The sequence below is a fragment of the Typopeltis vanoorti genome, chromosome 14 (genome assembly GCF_054136105.1).
Source record: "Typopeltis vanoorti isolate ZY-2024b chromosome 14, IOZ_Tvanoo_1.0, whole genome shotgun sequence".
NCBI lineage: Eukaryota > Metazoa > Arthropoda > Arachnida > Uropygi > Thelyphonidae > Typopeltis > Typopeltis vanoorti.
This window is the reverse complement of record NC_143562.1, coordinates 117,486,714-117,506,811: the sequence shown is the minus strand read 5'-3', so window position 1 is coordinate 117,506,811 and position 20,098 is coordinate 117,486,714. Positions and strand designations below refer to the sequence as shown.

The following is a 20,098-nucleotide window of genomic DNA, read 5'->3' as shown; positions in this document are numbered from 1 at the left end:
TAGTCGTTGCGATAGTAATCCTACTGAGTACAAGAGGAACCACAGGTTCGGACACTTGGTACATGTGCTTGGTCGAGTGACCAGTAATGCGAAGCTACCATCCGTGGGATTATAACTGAATGCCTCTAAATAAGAATCCCGTCTAGCCACTGCAACAATACCCCTTGCGCGTTAAAAGGCAGCACTAGCCGGAGTTGCTTTCGTACTGTTACGGTGCGATTGCTATGGCGATTCCATTTATGTAGGATGTAGCCATATCTACCCTGATTCTGTTGATAGTTGTCCATAGTATTCTATAGAAGATGAAGAAGCTGGACTGACAGATGAAGGGGTGTTTCATAAGAGAGTCATTTGTTGACAAGTTCAGAGACCATTATTGGTTCCACATATCATGAGTTGAAGCGAAGGTGCTGGGCCAGAAAAGGCACTGGTTATGTCCCAAAATGAGTACCTTGACTTCAGCTGGGTTCTAGGGGAATTTATAAGGGTTGAATGGAGAGGCGGAAGTGAGTTATTTGTGATTTTCTCCAGTTGTTTTAGTGAAGTCTGTCTTCTTCATGTATTTGGTGGAGCAATGCTGGAAAGCTGTTGGAAGTTTTTTTCCACTTGGTTAGACTATAATAAATTTAGTTTAATCCATTATCCAAATGTAAGCAAACAATGTTTGCTCCTGAAGTATCTTCAAGACTGAGGCAACTCGTGGTAAAGGTGGACCAAGCTCTCATCAATACATGTCTTAGTATCTCCCATAATGCATTAAGGGAAGGGCCACTAGCCAGACCAGTTTCGATCTTTATTGAATGTTCGATACAGGTCAAACTCCAAAAACTCGTTGTTTCCTTCAGTAACAGGCTCACCCTACCACCGAGCAGAGCAGCTCATTTGCTCATATGTCATCTGAGGGGTAACAGCAACAGCCATGCCTAAGTTAACTTCATGGGCTACAGCACTGCCATTCATTATCCCCCACCCAGGACCTGGGTGACAGCAACAGCCAAGACTTAGTTAAAGGGCTACAGCATTGCCATTCATCACCCAAGCTTCCAACAGGTTTCGACCTTTATTGAGGTCTCTTCATTGGGAGCTGGACCCAGAGGTGGAGATACTAAGGTGGAAGCAATAGAGAAGTCATATTTACCTAAATAAGTTGCTGAAAGGTGTCTCACCTTATTATTAAATTACTCTGGATTTAGAGAAAGATGTTGGAAGTTTTTTTTTCCTCCTTGGTTAGACTATAATAAATTTAGTTTAATCCTTATCCAAGTGTTCCTTATTCAATTGCAAACAAAGTTTGCGCCTGAATAAATGCACAAATTGTGCCAGATGAATGGCAATGCTGAAGCCCATGAAGTTTTAACTGAGGCTCGGCTGTTGCTGTCACCCAGGTCCTGGGTGGTGGGTAATGAATGGCAATGCTGTAGCCCATGAAGTTCACCGAGGCATGGCTGTTGCTGTTACCCCTCAGATGACATATGAGCAAATGAGCGGCTCTTCTCGGTGGTGGGGGTGAGCCTGCCATGGGGTAGAGCCAACGCTGAGATTTCGGAGTTTGACCAGTACTTGAACATTCAATAAAGGTCAAAATGGATCTGGATAGAGGCACTTCCCTTAATGCATAGCATTATACATGTCCACGAGGAGATGTGTTTTGCATTATGGGAGATACTAAGACAAGTAGAGATGAGAGCTTGGTCCACCTTTACCATGAGTTGCCTCGGTCTTGAAGATACTTCAGGTGCAAACTTTGTTTGCTTACATTTGGATAAAGTATTAAACTAAATTTATTATAGTCTAACCAAGTGGAAAAAAACTTCCAACATCTTTCTCTAAATCCAGAGTAATTTAAGAATAAGGTGAGACACCTTTCAGCAACTCGTATAGGTAAATATGACCTCTCCATTGCTTCCACCTTAGTATCACCACCTCTGGGTCTGGCTCCCACTGATGAGACCTCAATAAAGGTCGAAACTGGTCTGGATAATGGCCCTTCCCCTTAATGCATAGCATTATACATGTCTGCAAGGAGATGTGCTTTGCATTATGGGAGATACTAAGACAAGTAGTGATGAGAGCTTGGGCCACCTTTACCACGACTTGCCTCAGTCTTGAAGATACTTCAGGCACAAACTTTGTTTGCCTACACTTGGATAAAGGATTAAACTAAATTTATTTATGTTGGAAAGCATAGTGTGATAGGAAGATTAGTTTGTGTATTTTCCAGGTAAGAAAATTATGAGTTGCAGTTGAGAACAAAGATCTTGAGAAGAATGTTTCCAGAAATGTCTGAAGAAAAAGGATTGCAGTTTGTGAATGTGTGAATGAGTTTGAAAAAGGAATAGACCAGCTTAAGAGTGATAAAATGCATCTGAATGGTTCTGGAGTGAGTCATCTGAATGGTTGCTGCTGTTATTCTTTTGGGGTGAAAAAATCAAATAGAGGTCAATAATATGTATGTCTTCTAGAGAACACTGTGTTAAATCCAGAAATTGGTCCAGATAACGACTTTCGTCATAATGCATATGTAAGAAGCAAGATCTATACATTATGTGATACAAGGGGAAAGTCAAATGAATTCATCTGTTCACATTATACAATCAGCAAGTATTTTAACTTCTATTGTTTTATTGTTTGTTTGCTCATGCTTGGGTAAAATTAAGTTTCTTATTGAGTACGATTTGTTTTTAATAATGGCAAACAAACGTAATCATATTATTATTTATTCATTTTTGTATACTTTTTAGTAAACCTCACCAAAACTTCATTTAAAATTAGACTGTGCTGCTATATAAAATTGCCTAACACATACTCATGATTATATATCTGTAGTGTGCAGTGTTAATATTTCTGTCATATATGCAGATGATGGTTTCAGGAGATGTGTGAGCATGTAATCTGTGGAAGGATGTAATATCAGTGATGATAGACAGGAATGGAAAAATGGGAGTGTGGAAGAGTCATATCTGAAAAGTGGAGTCGGTGGGACTTGGAAAGAAAATGAGTTATTGTCTATGTTTACAAATGATAGAAGTATTCAAAACAACAGGAATGAAACTGTATCATTGACAGAGTTCGTTCGCCCAAAAATTGTTGGCATAAGTGAAACATGGTTGAATGAGTATAACATTCTGACAGAAACAGAGATGGAAGGATATGTAGTCTTTCATAAAGACAGACAAGAAAAAAAAAAGGAGGAGGAGTGCTGTTGATGATGATAGCAGAGCAGTTGTACCCATCTAGGTTAATATGCAAGGAGTGAATACTGACAGTGGTTTTGAAGCAGTATGGTGTCAAGTGGAGGTGGACAGGATGAAATGTTTAGAAGGATGTTGCTATCCTGAGTATGAAATAACCGGTACTATGAAAGGCAGTGAGAAGGAAATATTTAGGCAAATTAATCTGGCTCATCTAGGTGATCATTATGGACAATTTCAATTATGGTAATATAGACTGCAATCAAGAGACGACATAAAGAACCAAAGAGAATAAATTTGTTGAGATTTTAAGGGGAAACTATGTAACAAAGGCCATACGTGGATCAAGGGTGTTGGATTTGATTATCTTATCAGAAGATATTGTTGTAAATGAGTATCACATCTTCCTCCAGTAGGTGAAAGTGACCATGAAGTGATCACTTGATAAAGCAGATGATTGTGGCATACTCAGGAAGCAGCTTGCAGCGATATAGTGAAATGAGGACTTGGATGGGAACAAAAGTAATGAAGCTTGGTCTCTACTCAGAAAGTATCTAGCAGAGGTAATGACTGAGTGTATTCCAAAGGTCAGGATAATAAATAAGCTAGGTGTAAAATGGATGACTGAATAGGTAAAGCATGCAATCTGGAAGAAAAAGCCATTGTTGATGCAGGCCAATATGAGTGGAAATAATCATTTACATGAGGAGTAAAAAGAGCAATCAAAGTAAGTGTCTCATTTAGTAAGGGTAGCAAAAGTGTGGTATGAGCAGCAGTTAGCAAATGAGGCTAAATGAAATCCTAGGAATGTTTTTTGATATGTGGTCAGTAGAAGGAAAAGTGATTATGGGAGGATGATGTTGGTCAGTGATAATGGGAGAATGATAAATACTTTGGAGAATATAGTAGAGGAGTTAAGTGAGCAGTTCATTACAGTATTGCATTCTTGTGATTGTAGTATAATGTAGAACTTGAGAGCAGTGGGAATGGGGAAGGAACCAATGATGGTGAATGAGCAGGAGATATATGAGGAAATGGGTAAACTTCATATCAACAAGGCCATGGAATTAGTTGGTATATCACAGCGTGTCTTCAGAGAATGTTCCAGAGAGTTAACAACACCTTTAATGTACATTTTCAAAATGAGTCTTAGATAAGCCCAGGTCCCAATGGAATGGATAGATGGTAAAATTGTTCAGCTTCATAAAGGGGGATGATAAGACTAAGGCTTTAAATTATAGGCCAATCTGTTTGTATAGAGTTGTAGTCAAGGTGTTGGAGAAGCTAGTGAGGAAAATGATTCAGAACTGGGCGGACAGCAGTAGACTTCTCTTTAATGGGCAGCATGTGTTTGCTAAAGGAAGATAGTGATTTAGCAATCTGAATACTTATTATAACAAGGTGACGAATACGTTAGACTAGGTGAGGCATATACAGTAGTATATTTATGGTTTGCAAAGGTTTTCAATAGACTGCCACATAACAAACTAGTAGATAAATTGGAACAGATGGGGATTGATATCAGATTAGTGCACTGGATTGGAGATTAGCTGTCTGATGAGTATCAGCAGGTTATGTATGGAGGAATGATATCCCAGAAGAGGAAAGTAACTAGTGGTGTGCACCATGGGTCTGTTTTATCAAATGATGATGTTATTGTTATTATTACTATTATTATTACATGACACCTCCAGGAAATCCAGAAATTCATCGAGGGAGAGCACCTATTCTACCACTCTCTGTCTCCACCACTCAATCAACAAACTAAAACGAATCACAACTACCATCACACAACCATCATCTATATCATTGCTATCTACTGCCCACCACCACTAGTATCTTCACAGACAATCACAAACGGCCATGTCCATAGCGGGATTTGAGCCCGCAGCCTTTTGGCTGGAGGGTAAATACGCTAACCACTCGGCCAAAAAGGCTAGCCACTGTTTTAATTTGTATGTAAATGAAATTGGAAAGGGTTTAAATGGTGATATATAGTTGTTTGCAAATGATGCAAAGTTGGGGAACATTACGAGAAGTAGAGCAGATGTAGCTTTGCAATAGGACCTAAACGGATTGTCTGAATGGGCGAGCGTGTGAAGATATTGGTTTAATGTTGCAAAGTGTGAGGTTTTAAAATTTGGGAAGCAAAGATGGGATGCCAAGTATGTGATTGATGTGGATATTTTATAGGAGGTGGAAGATATGAAAACTCTGGAGAGGGACTTGTAATTTTCAGGGACATTTTGCTAAAATTGTGAAGACAACATAGTTGATAATGGGAATGATGCAGATAATACTGACGTGTAGAATTAAGGATGTCATGATTCCATTGTAAAAGGCTTTGGTAGGTGAGGGGTAATTACAAGGATAATTACAAGTTGGTGAGAGGTAATTACAAGAGTAACATAGATGAGATTTTTCATAGAATATCCGGAGACAGGGAGGGGGAAGAATGAGAGGATATCCCTGAAAGCTGTATAAGGTTGGTGTGAACAAGGGGAAGAGAAGTAGATTTTTTTCATGGAGAATGGTGATGATTGGAAGGTATGATAATCTGTGCATGTGACTATGGGACCTCCTACATGAGTCTCTTGATTCCACGGAGGTCTGCTGATAATAATAATAATTATAATAATATGACTGTGATATTGATCTTTCTTTTAAATCATACTGAAGATGCCCATAGCAGACCATGTGAAAATTCTATATATATATCTTCATTATAATTCGTACCTAAATAATCTATATTTATTATATGCTTGTAGCATAAACTACATTGCTTGGAAAGAAGTCAATGGATGCCATAGCGTTAGGAATAAACAGCAATGGCATCAACCTTAATAAGATGTAGGACCTCTTTTCAGTGCACTGAATGCAACAATCCTACGAGGCATACTTTCTGCAATGGATTTTGGACCATTCTTCTTGTAGGTATGAAATGATGTCCTGGACTGTCAGGCATCCATTGGACTCCAGTTCACAGATATTCAGTAGGCTTGGGGTCACAGCTGTGTGGAGATCAGTCAAGTGTGGTGATGTTCATATCCACAAACCCCACAGTTACAGTAGCAGCCTTATGACAAGTTGCATTGTCTTGCTGAAAGAGAAAATGGTCAAGTAGAAAAGCCAAAGTATAAAGCATTACATTGTACAGAATGTCCAGATACCTCTCCAAGTTTAATGTTCATGGCACCAAAAATAGGTGACTGAGGCCAAACTAGGAAAACAGGACCATACCATTACACTGCCACCTTTGAATTTCATGGTTGGGGATTGTGCACTCTGGTAAGAGATGTTCACTAGACATTTTCCACACCCATCCATCCCCTCGGTAGAGAGTGTAGTGTGATTCATCACTCCATAACACAGCTTACCAAGCTTCCATGTCACACTATACATGCTCTTTGCACCGCTGAAGACAACGCTGCATGTTGGTTTAGATAATGGGGCTTGTATAGGCAGTCTTACCATAGAAACGTATGTTGTGGGTCTCAGTTCTGAATGTTTCTGTGCAGATTCTTGTTACAGTCAATACCTGGAACTCTGCAATCAATGTGTCGACTGAAAAATAGTGGCTTTTACATTTTATCCTTCATAGTACCCAACAATCAGTGATACTATACCTCAGTATAGTATCACTGATTGTTGAACTGAAATGGCCCAACCTGTCAACAATTTTTGGAACATATAGGCCTGCAACATGGAATCCTATCACAATGCCTCTTTCAAACTCGGTCAGTTTCCTTTTCACATCAATTTCATCTGGACACAGTTACACTGATTTTGGAGCATCGTATTTTTTCAATTTATATTAGCTTAATTATACAAACACGTGAACATGATAAAATGCACCTTGGCTGTGGGAATGTCTGCTGATTTCTTTCCAAGCAGTGTATGTTAGATACAAATTAGGTTTTTAGAGAGGTACATAGTGAAAAAAAAAAACTAGGATTTTACCATCTTCATGTTCCTCAACTGCATGAAAAAGAGCAGGTTCATAAGCAGCTTGAGAGGTAATAGGTACTGAACTAATATGAAAATTTTCTCTTTCCTGACATTTCTTTTCTTCTTCTTCTTGAAGGGCTTTATGAATAAGTTCCATCTGTTGCTTGCGACGAGTCTTTGTGGCAGTCACAAAGGAACGCTGTAGCTAAATAAACAAAAATACATTAACTTCAAATTATGTTTTCATATTATTAATCTCACCACCAAGGAGTCACAAAACCTATCCTGAGTAAAGTGAACACTATCTTTTTTTATGATTTGTCTGTATGCGGGATGAAAAACCCGAGTTCTGGGAGAAAAAACCCTGCTATCTAGCTGACAAAGGTTGGCCGATTGGTAGAGCCTCTGCTACTAATGGCTCAGTTAAGTAAGTTTGAGCGCGGTTAGTAGTTGGAAGGGAGCCAATCGTTCGATGCTGTTGGTACACTCTCCCTCGATGAGTCTTTGGACTCCCTGGAGGTGTCAAATAATAATAATAATAATATGAGATCGGCCTAACTCACCTTCAATCGAAAAAAATCCATATAAAGATTCCTCCTGTAATGACGACAAATGAACTTTGGCCTTATTATTATTAATGCCTCCAATTGCACTATGGAGGCACTAATAACAATAACCTTAAATTAACTGTACCCACTTCTCTGACCCCCATACTGTGTGAGTGACCGCCTCAATGATATACCAAACATGTTATTTTGGGACCAGACTGTACACAAAAAAAAAAAAAAAAAAAAAAATTAAAAGCAAACATTAATTCTTGCCAAAAAAGAAACTTTCTGTATCCATTTCACCAAACAGCAACATAAAAACAATGTGCCAACACCACCTACAGCATCTAAACCAGAATCAGTATTCCTAACAGAACGACAGTTGGCAACCTCAACAACCATTGCCTACCTCAAATGCCCAAACGACACATTACACATTTCCATCTACCACAAGGACAACATTTGTGCATTCATCAGAGATTGCAAAATGTCAAATCCTCCTCATATGATCTGCATTGGCTCAAAATTACCTTACCAAACAAACTTGTCACTTTCATCTGCAGTTTTTATTGGTTCCTAAACTCCAATAATCACTTTGACCTCTTAGCTCTCTCTCTCTCTCTCTCAAAAGCTCAATTTATTATTTTTTGCAGTCAAAATACCCTAATACCAAGGCCATCCTTCTTGGAGACTTCACTGTCCACGATTCAAATTAGCTCCTCTTCTCCATTTTTACCAACCAACCAACAAATTTTACCAACAGATTGTCTGAATGGGCGAGCATGTGGAGATATTGGTTTAATGTTGCAAAGTGTGAGGTTTTAAAATTTGGGAAGCAAAGATGGGATGCAAAGTATGTGATTGATGTGGATATTTTATAGGAGGTGGAAGATATGAAAAATCTGGAGAGGGACTTGTAATTTTCAGGGACATTTTGATAAAATTGTGAAGACAATTTTAGCAAAATGTCCCTGAAGATTACAAGTGAAGACAACAGGCAAGGATGCTGAGAGGTATGTGGTATTAGCAACGGCCTATCACAGATCATCAATCTCCCTACCAAAATACTTAATGAACCTCTCCAATCTGCCAACACACTTGATCTCTTCTTCATAACAAGCTCACCATCCAAATATACTGTGGATGTCAGTTCTCCTCTTGGAAACTAGGACCACCTCATAAAAGATGCCTTTGCTATTGAACAACCCTCACCCAACAGTTCCCGGTCTCATGTTCTTTAGCAGTATAATAATGCCAAATGGGATTAACTCCATGATGTCGGATCCTCCTTTCTATGGTCCAACTACTGCTTCACTTCTCTTGATCCAAACATCTGCTCAGAGCAAATAACAGAAATCATCCTTACAGGAATGAAGGCCATCGTACCACATTCCACCAAAATTTCCTGGCTACCATCCAAGTCCTGGTTCTTGAAAATGTGTGCCAATGCAGTACAAGAAAAAACTCAGCATACCATAAGTGGCTTAATACCAAATCTCCAGCTGCTCACTCCAATTGTTACTGCTGTAAAAGAACCATCAACAAATCCACAGCAGATTTTGAAAGGTTCAAATTTCCTCCTGTCCAAATGGCACTTGATCATTCTGATCCCTTGCTAAGGGTATCAGGTATAACTTTTGTCTTCCTATGCTTCCTCCACTCTACAATCCAGGTGGTAGTACCATAGCCACCTCACAAAGGCAAACTTTCTGGTATCACGCTTCTCTTCCAATTCCTGAACTCATGACAAGGCCAAAGTCTCCCCAACACGCCTTACCAAGAACCACTCATTCCAGATCATCCATAGTCTTCCACCACAAGGAAATCCAAAGAATCTTAAATAACCTGAACAAACATGGCATCTGGTCCTGATGGTATTCTGCCTATTGTGTTAAAAACTTGGGGTAAAGAACTAACACCTATCCTGTATCACCTCTTCAATCAATCCCATTCAACTGGCATTTACCCTACAGCATGGAAACAGGCTTACATCCAGCCCACTCAAATGGGATAAAAGTCAGCCAACAAACTACCATCCAAATGCATTTACTTTTGTTCTCTCTCTCTCTCTCTAAAACTAAGGAGACCATAAACAACCAGTTCCTGCATTACCTAGAAACCCACCAACCAATCAGTGACCAGCAATATGATCACTGGATTCACAGCCAATCTTCTAGCCTTCATCACTCATCTCTGGACTCAAGCAAAAGAAAAATTTTGAGAAACTCAAGTAGCCACTCTCAACATTTCAAGGGCAAAAGGGTCTGTTTCATGGACCTGCTTAGAAAATGACAATTCTATGATTTGTCTTCCACCCTCTGTAACTGGACTGCCAACTTTCTCATTGTTCTCTCACTATGAGTTCTGGTGGATGGTTTCCTCTCCTCATATTTCCCCCAAAATGCTGAAGTATCACAGGGTTCTGTACTTTCACCCACCCTCTTCATCCTGTATATAAATGACCTGTTCTTACACACTTCAAATCCTATCCATACCTTCAAAGACAGTACACTCCATTCCACCTTTTCATTTGGCAAACTTTATGGTGTCCAGTTGTTAGAACCCTCAAGATCTTGAACTTTGATATCCTAAATATATTTCAATGGGGCAAGGACAACCTTGTAGACCTCAATACAACCAAAACTCAGTCCTATCTGATCTCTTGCAAGAAAGAGCTCACATTCTCTCTTACCTTCAATAATAGTGAGATAAGTAAACACCATCACATTTCCCTTCTTGGAATGACCTACACCTCTGATCTTTCCTGCCACAAACACATCTCAACTTTAGCTTCTGAAGCTACCAAAAAACTTGGTGTACTTTTCCATTAAAGACACTACTTCATACCTTTACAGCTGCTAACTCTAAATAAATTCACCCAACCATGTAATATTGCTCCCATATTTAGAATGATGCACCAAAATCCTACCTAAAATTGCTTGATGCTCACCAAAAGAGGGCAATCAGGTTAACGATTCCTCTCTCACAGATCCACTTCAATTCATCTCCTACAGACATTCAACTTCTGCATTATTCCTGTACTAGAGATACTTTCATGGACAAAGCTTTGCCTACCATTCTTCTACTTTCCTCCAAAATCATAAGAACAAGCACTACTGCTAGCCAACATCAATTTACAGTCCAGATTGAAACTTGCTAAACCAACTTCTCTACTGCTTCTTTCATTACATTTACTTCTGCTCTACTTGTCCAGTCTGCCTTCCTCAAAGAATACATTGTTCAGCTGTTCAAAAAAAAAAAAAAAGTGACCCAATTTATCCTTTCTTCGTACCCTCTTGTTCCCATATACAGCACAGATATGCTGAAGATCTTGCAACCTCTCATGTGTGTATCATATATATATACACACACACACACACACACACATATAAATTGACCTCTGAAATTACACTGTCCTGGAACACACAAATGCTCCAGCCATAAACATCCAGTCATTTCAGTCAAACAGAACAGATATATTCACACATCGGAAAGATCCATGCAGAATTAATTTTTTTGTTTCTAATTTTTCTGAAATACTTTACTCACAGAAGCAGAAGCCAATGCTGCATTTTCGATTATACTGTTGGCATTTCATCATTCAATATCGATTGTAGTAAAATATACTAGAGATGTACAACTGGAAATGATCTGAATAATATTATAATTCAGCATGGTACACAAAACTATTATCACAATGATGGTGTTGAAGAAGCTACAAAACTGTTGAATTTGTTAAAATGATGCGCAGAAGAGGAACCTAATGCAGAATCATCACAAATTCTTAGAAATGCTCAGCGATGAACACAGTGAAGAGGTAATGTTTATGCTATCAGACAGACTTACATTAAGAACAAAAGTCAACAGAATTCAAAATTGACATAGGTCACTAAATCCAACAATGATGAATGGTGCTTAAATCCATCATGAATACCACGTGACAAAATTGAGTGAATGCTCTCTGATGCACAATTTGGGCTAAAGATGAAGAAAGAATCCTTGTTTATTCAACATATGACAATATGAGATATTTAAGTGCAAGTAACATGGTATTAACAGATGGCACATTGAAAATATCCCCCAGAAAGTTCATCTAAAAATTCATAGTTATTTAAAAATAAATGGTATTGTCGTGGGTCATACAATCCCTTCTGTGTATGTACTCACAACAAAACAACATGAAGACACTTACAGGCATCTTTATGATAGAGTAATTGCATTCACACCTGAAAGATATCTTGCCATTAATCCCTCAGCGTGATGGATTTTGAAATTACTAACATGAATGTAATTCAATAACTTTTTTCCAAATTATCATGTACAAAGGCTTTTATTTCACTTTTCACAATCTCTCTGGTAGAAAATATTTGGGTGTGACAAGGTAGTACATTACAGAAAAAAGCAATACTCGGAAGAGTATTCCATGCAGTTTGGACTCCCATTTAGTGACACTCGAGGAAGTTATTGATATGTTTGATTATATCATAGTGAATGCAGAAGAAGAGTTGGGTGATCTTATGGATTATCTTAAGAGGGTTTATGTAGGAAGTCTGCTAGTGGCAGGAGGTCAGAAGATCCCAGATTTCTGCCAAACAGAATTCAAAATTCGAATGTATACAATGCTGTAATTAATGGGGAACAGAGGACTAATAATTCAGTTGAAGGTTGGGAGAGTAAATTTCAGAAACTGATGATAGTCCACCATCCTTCAGTTTGGAAATTAACTGATGCACTAAACAATGAGTAGCAAAACAATAAACCAATGATTAATCAAATTTTTGGTAAACACATGCAATTATGTATACCACTTTCACAAAGGTACATGCAAAACAAATTGCACATTGCAGAAATGGCTCACAAATATCAAGACAATCACATCGATGCTCATTTGAGAGCCATTTCTTATAGACAAAAAACAAACCCTGCCAAAGTTGCTGAGTAGCAGCCAAAATAAATCCAATGATATCAATACTTATAGTTTATTTTGCTTTAAATTAAAGATACCAAGAAATTATATACTTGGTTTAATCCTTTATCCAAGTGTAAACAAACAAAGTTTGTGCCTGAAGTATTTTCAGGACTGAGGCAACTTGTATATAGAAGCTAATGACTTCACATCACTTGCTTTAGTATCCCATAATGCAAAGCACATATCCCTGCAGGCATGTATAATGCTATGCATTATGGGAGGGATCATTACCCAGACCGGTTTAAAGATTTATTGAGGTCTCATCAGTGCAAATCAGACCCAAAGGTGATAGCAAGATTGAAGTAATGCAGAGGTCATATCTTCATATACAAGTGGCCAAAAGGTGTTACAACTTATTATTAAAATACTCTGGATTAGGGATAGTTGTAGGAAGATTTTCCATTGGTTATACTACAAATGAAAGATACCAAGAAATTGCCTTAGTATTCCATAATGCAAAGCATATATCTTTGCAGACATGCATAATGCTATGCATTAGGGGAAGGGTCACTACCCAGACTGGTTTTGACCTTTATTGAGGTCTCATGAGTAGGAGCCAGACCCAGAGGTGACATTAAGGTTGATTAAGGTTGTTTATACAGCAATCCCTCGATTAGTGCACCTAATGCGTTCTTTAAAACAGGCGCATTAATCAAAAACGCACTAATCGAATATAATAACCTATGGGAAAATGTATAATTCATTCCTCACATTTCGTTTTGACCCTCAAGTTTTTTTTATAAAATAATTAGGGTATGTCACAGGGCCTAGATAAAGGAAAACCATGAAGCTGAAAGACAATAAAACATATTCAGAATATAAATTTTATTATTCTACTTCTTAACAAAGAATTGAGCTAACATAGTTTGGCAGGCATTTTGTTTCTTTCTTTTCCCTTTCTTTTAGGCTTGCACGGTGATCCGAATGCATTTTTGAAAATTATGGAAACAACTACCGTGTTTGAATGAAAACTTTAGTTTAATATAACTAAAATCTACAATTCGACGTTTCGACCTTTATGTCAAGGTCATCTTCTGTGTATAGTTGTATGCTCCAGAAGATGACCTTGACATAAAGGTCGAAACGTTGAATTGTAGATTTTAGTTATATTAAACTAAAGTTTTCATTCAAACACGGTAGTTGTCTCCATAATTTTCAAAAATGCATTTCTTTTTTTTCATACAACCGATATGGCCCTATCGACTCCTACTCTTCTGCAAATTTTACTACTTCTCTCTTCATCAGGGTCAGCCTCCAAGCATCGCTGCTTAAAACTTCGATTGTATATGAAAAAAATATTTTCAAATTGTTTCTGTGAAATCTCTTTTGGCTGGCTATCAGCGGTTAAATTTTCTTCATATTCTTCGGGATCTTCCCGCTGTGCATCTAATTATAGCAGGTCAAAATCACTCAATCTTCAGAATGAGATTTAATTAACTCTTGGATGTAATATTGATAGAGAGAAAGAAAAGAAGGACATATGAATTGGTCACAAAGATGCGAAATCACGTGCTATATAGATAAAATTTCCCAACTGTTATACAAGCAAAATAGTTACCACTTTAAAAACTACAATGATCATAAAAGAGAAGTTAATTTTCTGACGTGTAATATTAAACAACTCATCCAAGAAGATGGATTGATTATCCTATTATTGGAATAGATTCTCCTTTTTTGTGACATGCGCAGTAGTGTTGAAAAGGCTCAAATCTGTGGGCGTACTATAACAGACGACATAAATTTTGGCGGTAAAAATTTGGAACATAGTATACATAGTGTACATGGCATGCACATTAAAAATAACTTCATAAAATGTTTTAAATCGGTAACTAAATTATTTAATTCTGGTGAGTGATTTTTTAAAATAGTTAGCCATAAAAATGTATAGATAGAAAATTTTTAAAATCTGTAACATTTATTTTTAAGATGTATATAGGCGCACTAATCGAATTTTAGAGCTGCACTAATCGAATTTGGGTACTAATTGAAAACGCACTAATCGAGGGATTACTGTATAAGGTTGGTTAAGGTTGTTTATTTTGCTTATTTTCTGAAGTGAAAATTTTCTTATTTTACCTTTAACTCTAAAGATGGCTCATAAGTCGAAATGGCTCATACCAGTAATTTCAGTTATTATCTTTTATTTTTAATTTTAGTAGTTCATCATTCATATGAGTCCATTATGGTACCACTGTATGTATTCCTGTTTTTAATTTCCATATATTTCTATCTCTGTTCTACTCCCTTCTGAAAAAAGTTAAAATCCATTTTTAATATAACTGACAGTCCTAAAAATCCTTGTATAGCTCATTATTGTTTTCAGAGTCCTATTTACATATTTTTTTACCATTTATATATTCTGATGTCATTTCATACAAAGTTTTAAAGTAAACATGAAGATTCTCTAAGGGTAAATCAAAAACTACTCTTCTATATCATTTATCTTTCCATATATGTTTAAAATACACATCATTAATATCTTAGTTTAACAGCAGTAAAAAGCCAACTTAGAGGGATAACGTGAAAACATTTCAGAAAAATAATATCTAAATCCAATGAAATCACCTTCTCGTACGTTATATTGATGTCTACAAAGTTATCATGTTATTATGTTCATCTCTACTATATTATCATGTCTACTACTACTATATTCATCTCTAGTATGTTACCAATATATATTATATTGATATCCGCAAGTACATTATATTGATATCTACAATATCTTGTATGTATTGAATATATATAATTATTATTATTATTACCCAAGACCCCATGGAGTCAAAGAATCATGCAGGAATCATCTAGGAGGTCCTTTTATCATACACACAGCTCATCATATCATGCTTTAAACATACTCAAATTCTCTGCAGACACCACACTCTCAGGCAAGCATTCCAATTATTCACAACCCTGCATGAAAAAAACCTGCTTCTCACTCCCCTACTCACACCTTCTTTATACAGTTTCCAGGGATGACCTCTGGTTCTTCCTTGATCGCCCACTATTTCCTGTAGAACCTCTCCAGCATTGATCCTATAACAACCCCTTACTAACCTGTAGGTCTCTATCACATCTTCCCCTCTTCCTCCCATCCACCAGACTCTGCAAGTTGCATCTTCTCAATCTTTCTCTTACTCGACATTCCAGAAACTACTTAGTCAGTTGCCTCTGGACCCTTTCCAACATCTCTTCGTCTCTCTGAAAACCAAGTGACCAAATCTGGGCACAATAGTCCATGTATGGCCTAATCAAAGCCTCATACAATGGAAAAAGATTCTCCCTACTTCTACAAATCAGTGTCCTCCGCATCATTCCCAGAAGCCATTGTGTTGTTTTCACAATTTTGGCTATGTGTCCTCTAAATTTCAGATCCTTATCCACTATCACCCCCAGATCTCTTATTTCCTCCACCTCCAACAATATATCCTCACCAAGCATAAATTCTGCATCCCATTTTTGTTTTCCAAATTTTAAAACCTTACATTTTGCAACATTGAACTCAGATCCCCATTCCTGTGCCCAATCACTCAATTTATTCAAGTCTTCTTGTAAGGCCACAACATCTTCTCTACTCTTCTTGGTTCATCCCAACTTTGCATCATCTGCAAACAACTGAATATCTCCATCCAAATCTTTACCAATATCATTAATATACAAGTTAAACAGAAATGGCCCTAAAACAAACCACAGAGGCACACCACTAGTAACTTTTCTTTTCCTGGATATTGCTCCCCCCATACACAACTTGATACCTATTAGATAGCCTGGTCAGGATATTTTCTATTTTTTCTTGGCTGTCTGTAGTGATAACTATGTCATCAGCATACTTTAAATGTGTTATATTTCTTCCATTTACAGTTATGCCTTCACACATCTGTAGTCCTTCGTCTACTACTTCCTTTGCAGATTTTTAGTTTGGCTGATAGTAGTTCATGGTCTGTATTTTAATGTTTTGACATTTGAAGGAATGTTTCCATTTCTTATTAACAATTATATAGTCTATACAGTTTTTGGTTTCATTGTTTGGTGATGTTCAAGTGTATGTGTTGTGGTCTGTGGTAGAATAAGGTATATGTGATTAACAGTTGATTTATTTTGCAAAAATTAATCAAGTCCTCTCCGCTCTCATTCATCTCTCCATGACCAAATTTTCCCATTACTTCTGCTTTACCTTCAGAGTACTGACCAATCTTTGCATTAAAATCTCCCACAATAATCAGGATATCTCTTGTACTTGTTTGCCTGATTTCTTCTTGCAGTTATTCAAGAAATTGGCTATATTCCTCCTCTTCATGTGATTGGTCTGGGCATAAACTTCTATTATTTTTATATATATTCCTTTTTCTTTTGCTTTGAATCTTACTGAGATGATTCTAGAGGAAGATATAAAATTAAGCCTTGATTTTTATTGCATTCTGTAGAGATCCTAAGCATTTGTGAGGCTTCTTTAAATTTTCCTGTGAAACAGTTATTATCAATATATATGACATTTTTGTTTATTGCCAGAGTACTTAATGGCTAGCAGTGGGTTGAGTGGAATGCCAGACCTGATTTATGCTCTCTGTTTTTCTGATGTCTTTTACGTGTTCAGACATGAGGATCTCTACCGACCTTCCTGTCTCACCTACATAACAAATGCCACAAGAGTAATGAATCTCATAGAAGACTGTTTTTTTCATGGCGTGATATAGAGGTTCTGGTGGATGTAGGAATCTAGATATTTTTTGTAAAGGTAAAAAAAAGCCACTTTTATGTTGTACTCATGGAGAAATGCAGCTACTTTGTCTGTGACATTTTTGATGTAAGGCATCATTGCATTCTTGAAATCTTGTTTAAGTAAGGGAGTTGCAGGGGATGTATTAAGAATTTTTTTTACTGTCTTGGGTTCAAAGCCATTAAGTGCAAGGTTCTGTGTCAGGTGGTGCAGTTCTTCATTTCTTTTAATTGGTGTGCTAGATATATTATATGCCCTATCTCATAAAGTTTTAATTATGCCTATCTTTTGCAATGGATGGTGGTGTGAAGCGGCATTTAAAAATCTTCCCATTGTGGTAGGTTTTCTGTATAAGGAGAAGGATAACTTTTTTTCCTCTTCATTTACTTTGCCAAGGATATCAAGGAAAGGTAAATTTTTGTGTTGTTCAAGTTCAATAGTAAATTCTACATTTGGGTGCAAGTTGTTTAGATGCTCTTTGAAAGCAATTAGCTCATCCACTGTTCCTGACCAAATGCCAAAAATATCATTGCTGTAATGTAGCCAAACTTTTGGTTTTTACTGATAGGTTTAATGCATTATTTTCAAAATTTTCCATAAAAGGTTGGCTAGGGGTGGAGAGAGGGAGGAAACCATGGTAAGTCTTCTTTTTGTTTCCAATATTTGTCTTGAAAAATGAAAAAGGTGTTTTCCATGCAGTGTTTGAATAGTCTTACAGTATCCGGTGGGGAAAGATTTCCAAATAGATCCACCATGTCATTTCTGGTAGATTGGTGAAGAGACTGACTATATTGAAACTTGCTAAGATGTCTAAAGGTTGTATATTTATATATTTTACCTTTTCAATGAAATGCAAACAATTCTTCACAAATGATTCTGTTTTTCCTATGTGTTATGATATCATGTTTGACAGATATTTCACTAAGTTTGAGGTCAGAGAATCTCTCCCATCTACAATTGGACATAATGGAATATCTTTTTTGTGAATTTTGGTACACCATAAATTCTTGGGACAATGCGTGTTTTGGTGATAAACATTTTTTAAATTCTTCTGGCCAAATAGGTAACTTTTTGATCAAGTCATTGGTTTTATTATGTGTGCACCATGTGGGATCCCTGTCTAAGGATGAATAGGTATTGGAATCCTCTAACAACTTGTTCATTTTTCTTGCATATTCATCTGAATTCATAACTACTGTTGCATTTCCTTTATCTGCCATGATTATTATTATGTTTTTATTTCGTCTTAATATTTTAAGGTCTATGAATTCCAATTTAGGCAAGTTTCTATGTGATACGTTACATTTTAGTAATAAGGCTGAAGTTTGTACGTGGATGAGATCTGCCAAACCTCTAGGAAGAATGTGGATTCCTTTTTCATGATATGATAAATATGATATCTACTTTTGGAATGTTCTGTGGAAATAAGGCAAAGATAAAATAACACAATGCCCTCTATAGGTCAGATAATTTGAAAGTTATCTGACCCATAGAGGGCATTGTGTTAGGGAATTAGTTTGTTTTCAGTTATAATTTGAAATGTTTCTTCAATGATTTCTACAAGAGAATCATGAATGGCATGCTGGCAGAGCTGTGTGAGGGAGTGCAGTTTTTTAATGTATGGAATGTATTTAAGGGAAGAATGTAATTATACAGAAACCACAGACTGCATTTGAATGGCTTTGGAGTGAGTGAACTAGAGAAACTGTTGCTATATGGAAGTAAAGTGTGTGATGCAAGCAAGAGATGAGAAGTAAGAATTGAACTGAAAGATCAGGAGAGGGGGAACAGAAGAGACTTACTTGCTTACCAATGGAAATAGCAGTAGTGTGAAAGATGAAGAGAAAAAATGAGAATGCAAGAAGAATAGGGAAATGGGTAGAACCTGGGAGAAACAGGGAAGCTTAGCATAGGGAGAATGGATGCGGGATGATCATAGGAATGGAATGGATCGGGATGTGAGTAGAGTAGTTAAGACTGAGCAGATATATATATGGGTCAAGCAGTGATAAAGGTGATTGCACAAGAGCAGATATGGTGGGGAAATCCCAACAAATAAGTGGCTTGGATAGGACCGGTTGTAGAGATAAAAGTGAACTGCTATATTTATTTACAAATGCCAGGAGTATCAAAAATAAGGGAGATGAAATTGTTTCACTGATTGAGTTTATTCCCCTGAAACACATTGGAATAAATGAAACGTGGTTGAATGAAGATGACATCCTGATGGGAATAGAAATGCAAGGATACGATATTTTTTGTGAGGATAGACAGGACAACAAGGGGGGGGGGAGTGATGCTGATGATGGTAGGGGAATTCTATCCACATAAGGTAGATATGAAAGAGTGAAATAGTGACAATGGTTTTGAGGTAGTGTGGTGTCATGTGGAAGTTGACTGAAAGAGATATTATAGGCCTGGAAATTTGGAGGGAGATGATGAAGAAATGTATAAACAACCTAGGTTAGTGACCAAGGGAAGGATGAATATTATGGATTTTTAATTATGGCAGTACAGACTGGAGTGAAGAAATCATTTGGGAATAGGGAAAATAAATTTCTTGAGTTCTTCAGAAATAACTATCTTAGGCAGTATGTAAAGGAGGGAACACAAGGATTGAGAGTTTCGGATCTGATCATTTCATCAGATGTAATTGTGAGTGGCGTTTTGCATTTCCCTCCAGTTCGTGAGAGTGATTATGAAGTGATCAGCTCGTTTATGGCTAGCA

At 37.1% G+C, this 20,098-nt stretch overlaps 1 protein-coding gene across 4 annotated transcripts in view; it reads right to left on the bottom strand.

The window, feature by feature from the left end:
• unc80 (unc80, NALCN channel complex subunit) overlaps positions 1 to 20,098 on the bottom strand; it is a 1,852,146-nt gene that overhangs the window by 835,768 nt on the left and 996,280 nt on the right. For all 4 annotated transcript variants that reach the window (XM_090404461.1, XM_090404464.1, XM_090404465.1 and 1 more), the window contains one exon: positions 7,152 to 7,344. In XM_090404461.1, the coding sequence (XP_090260587.1) occupies positions 7,152 to 7,344 (193 nt within the window). The remainder of the gene's footprint in view (positions 1 to 7,151; positions 7,345 to 20,098) is intronic.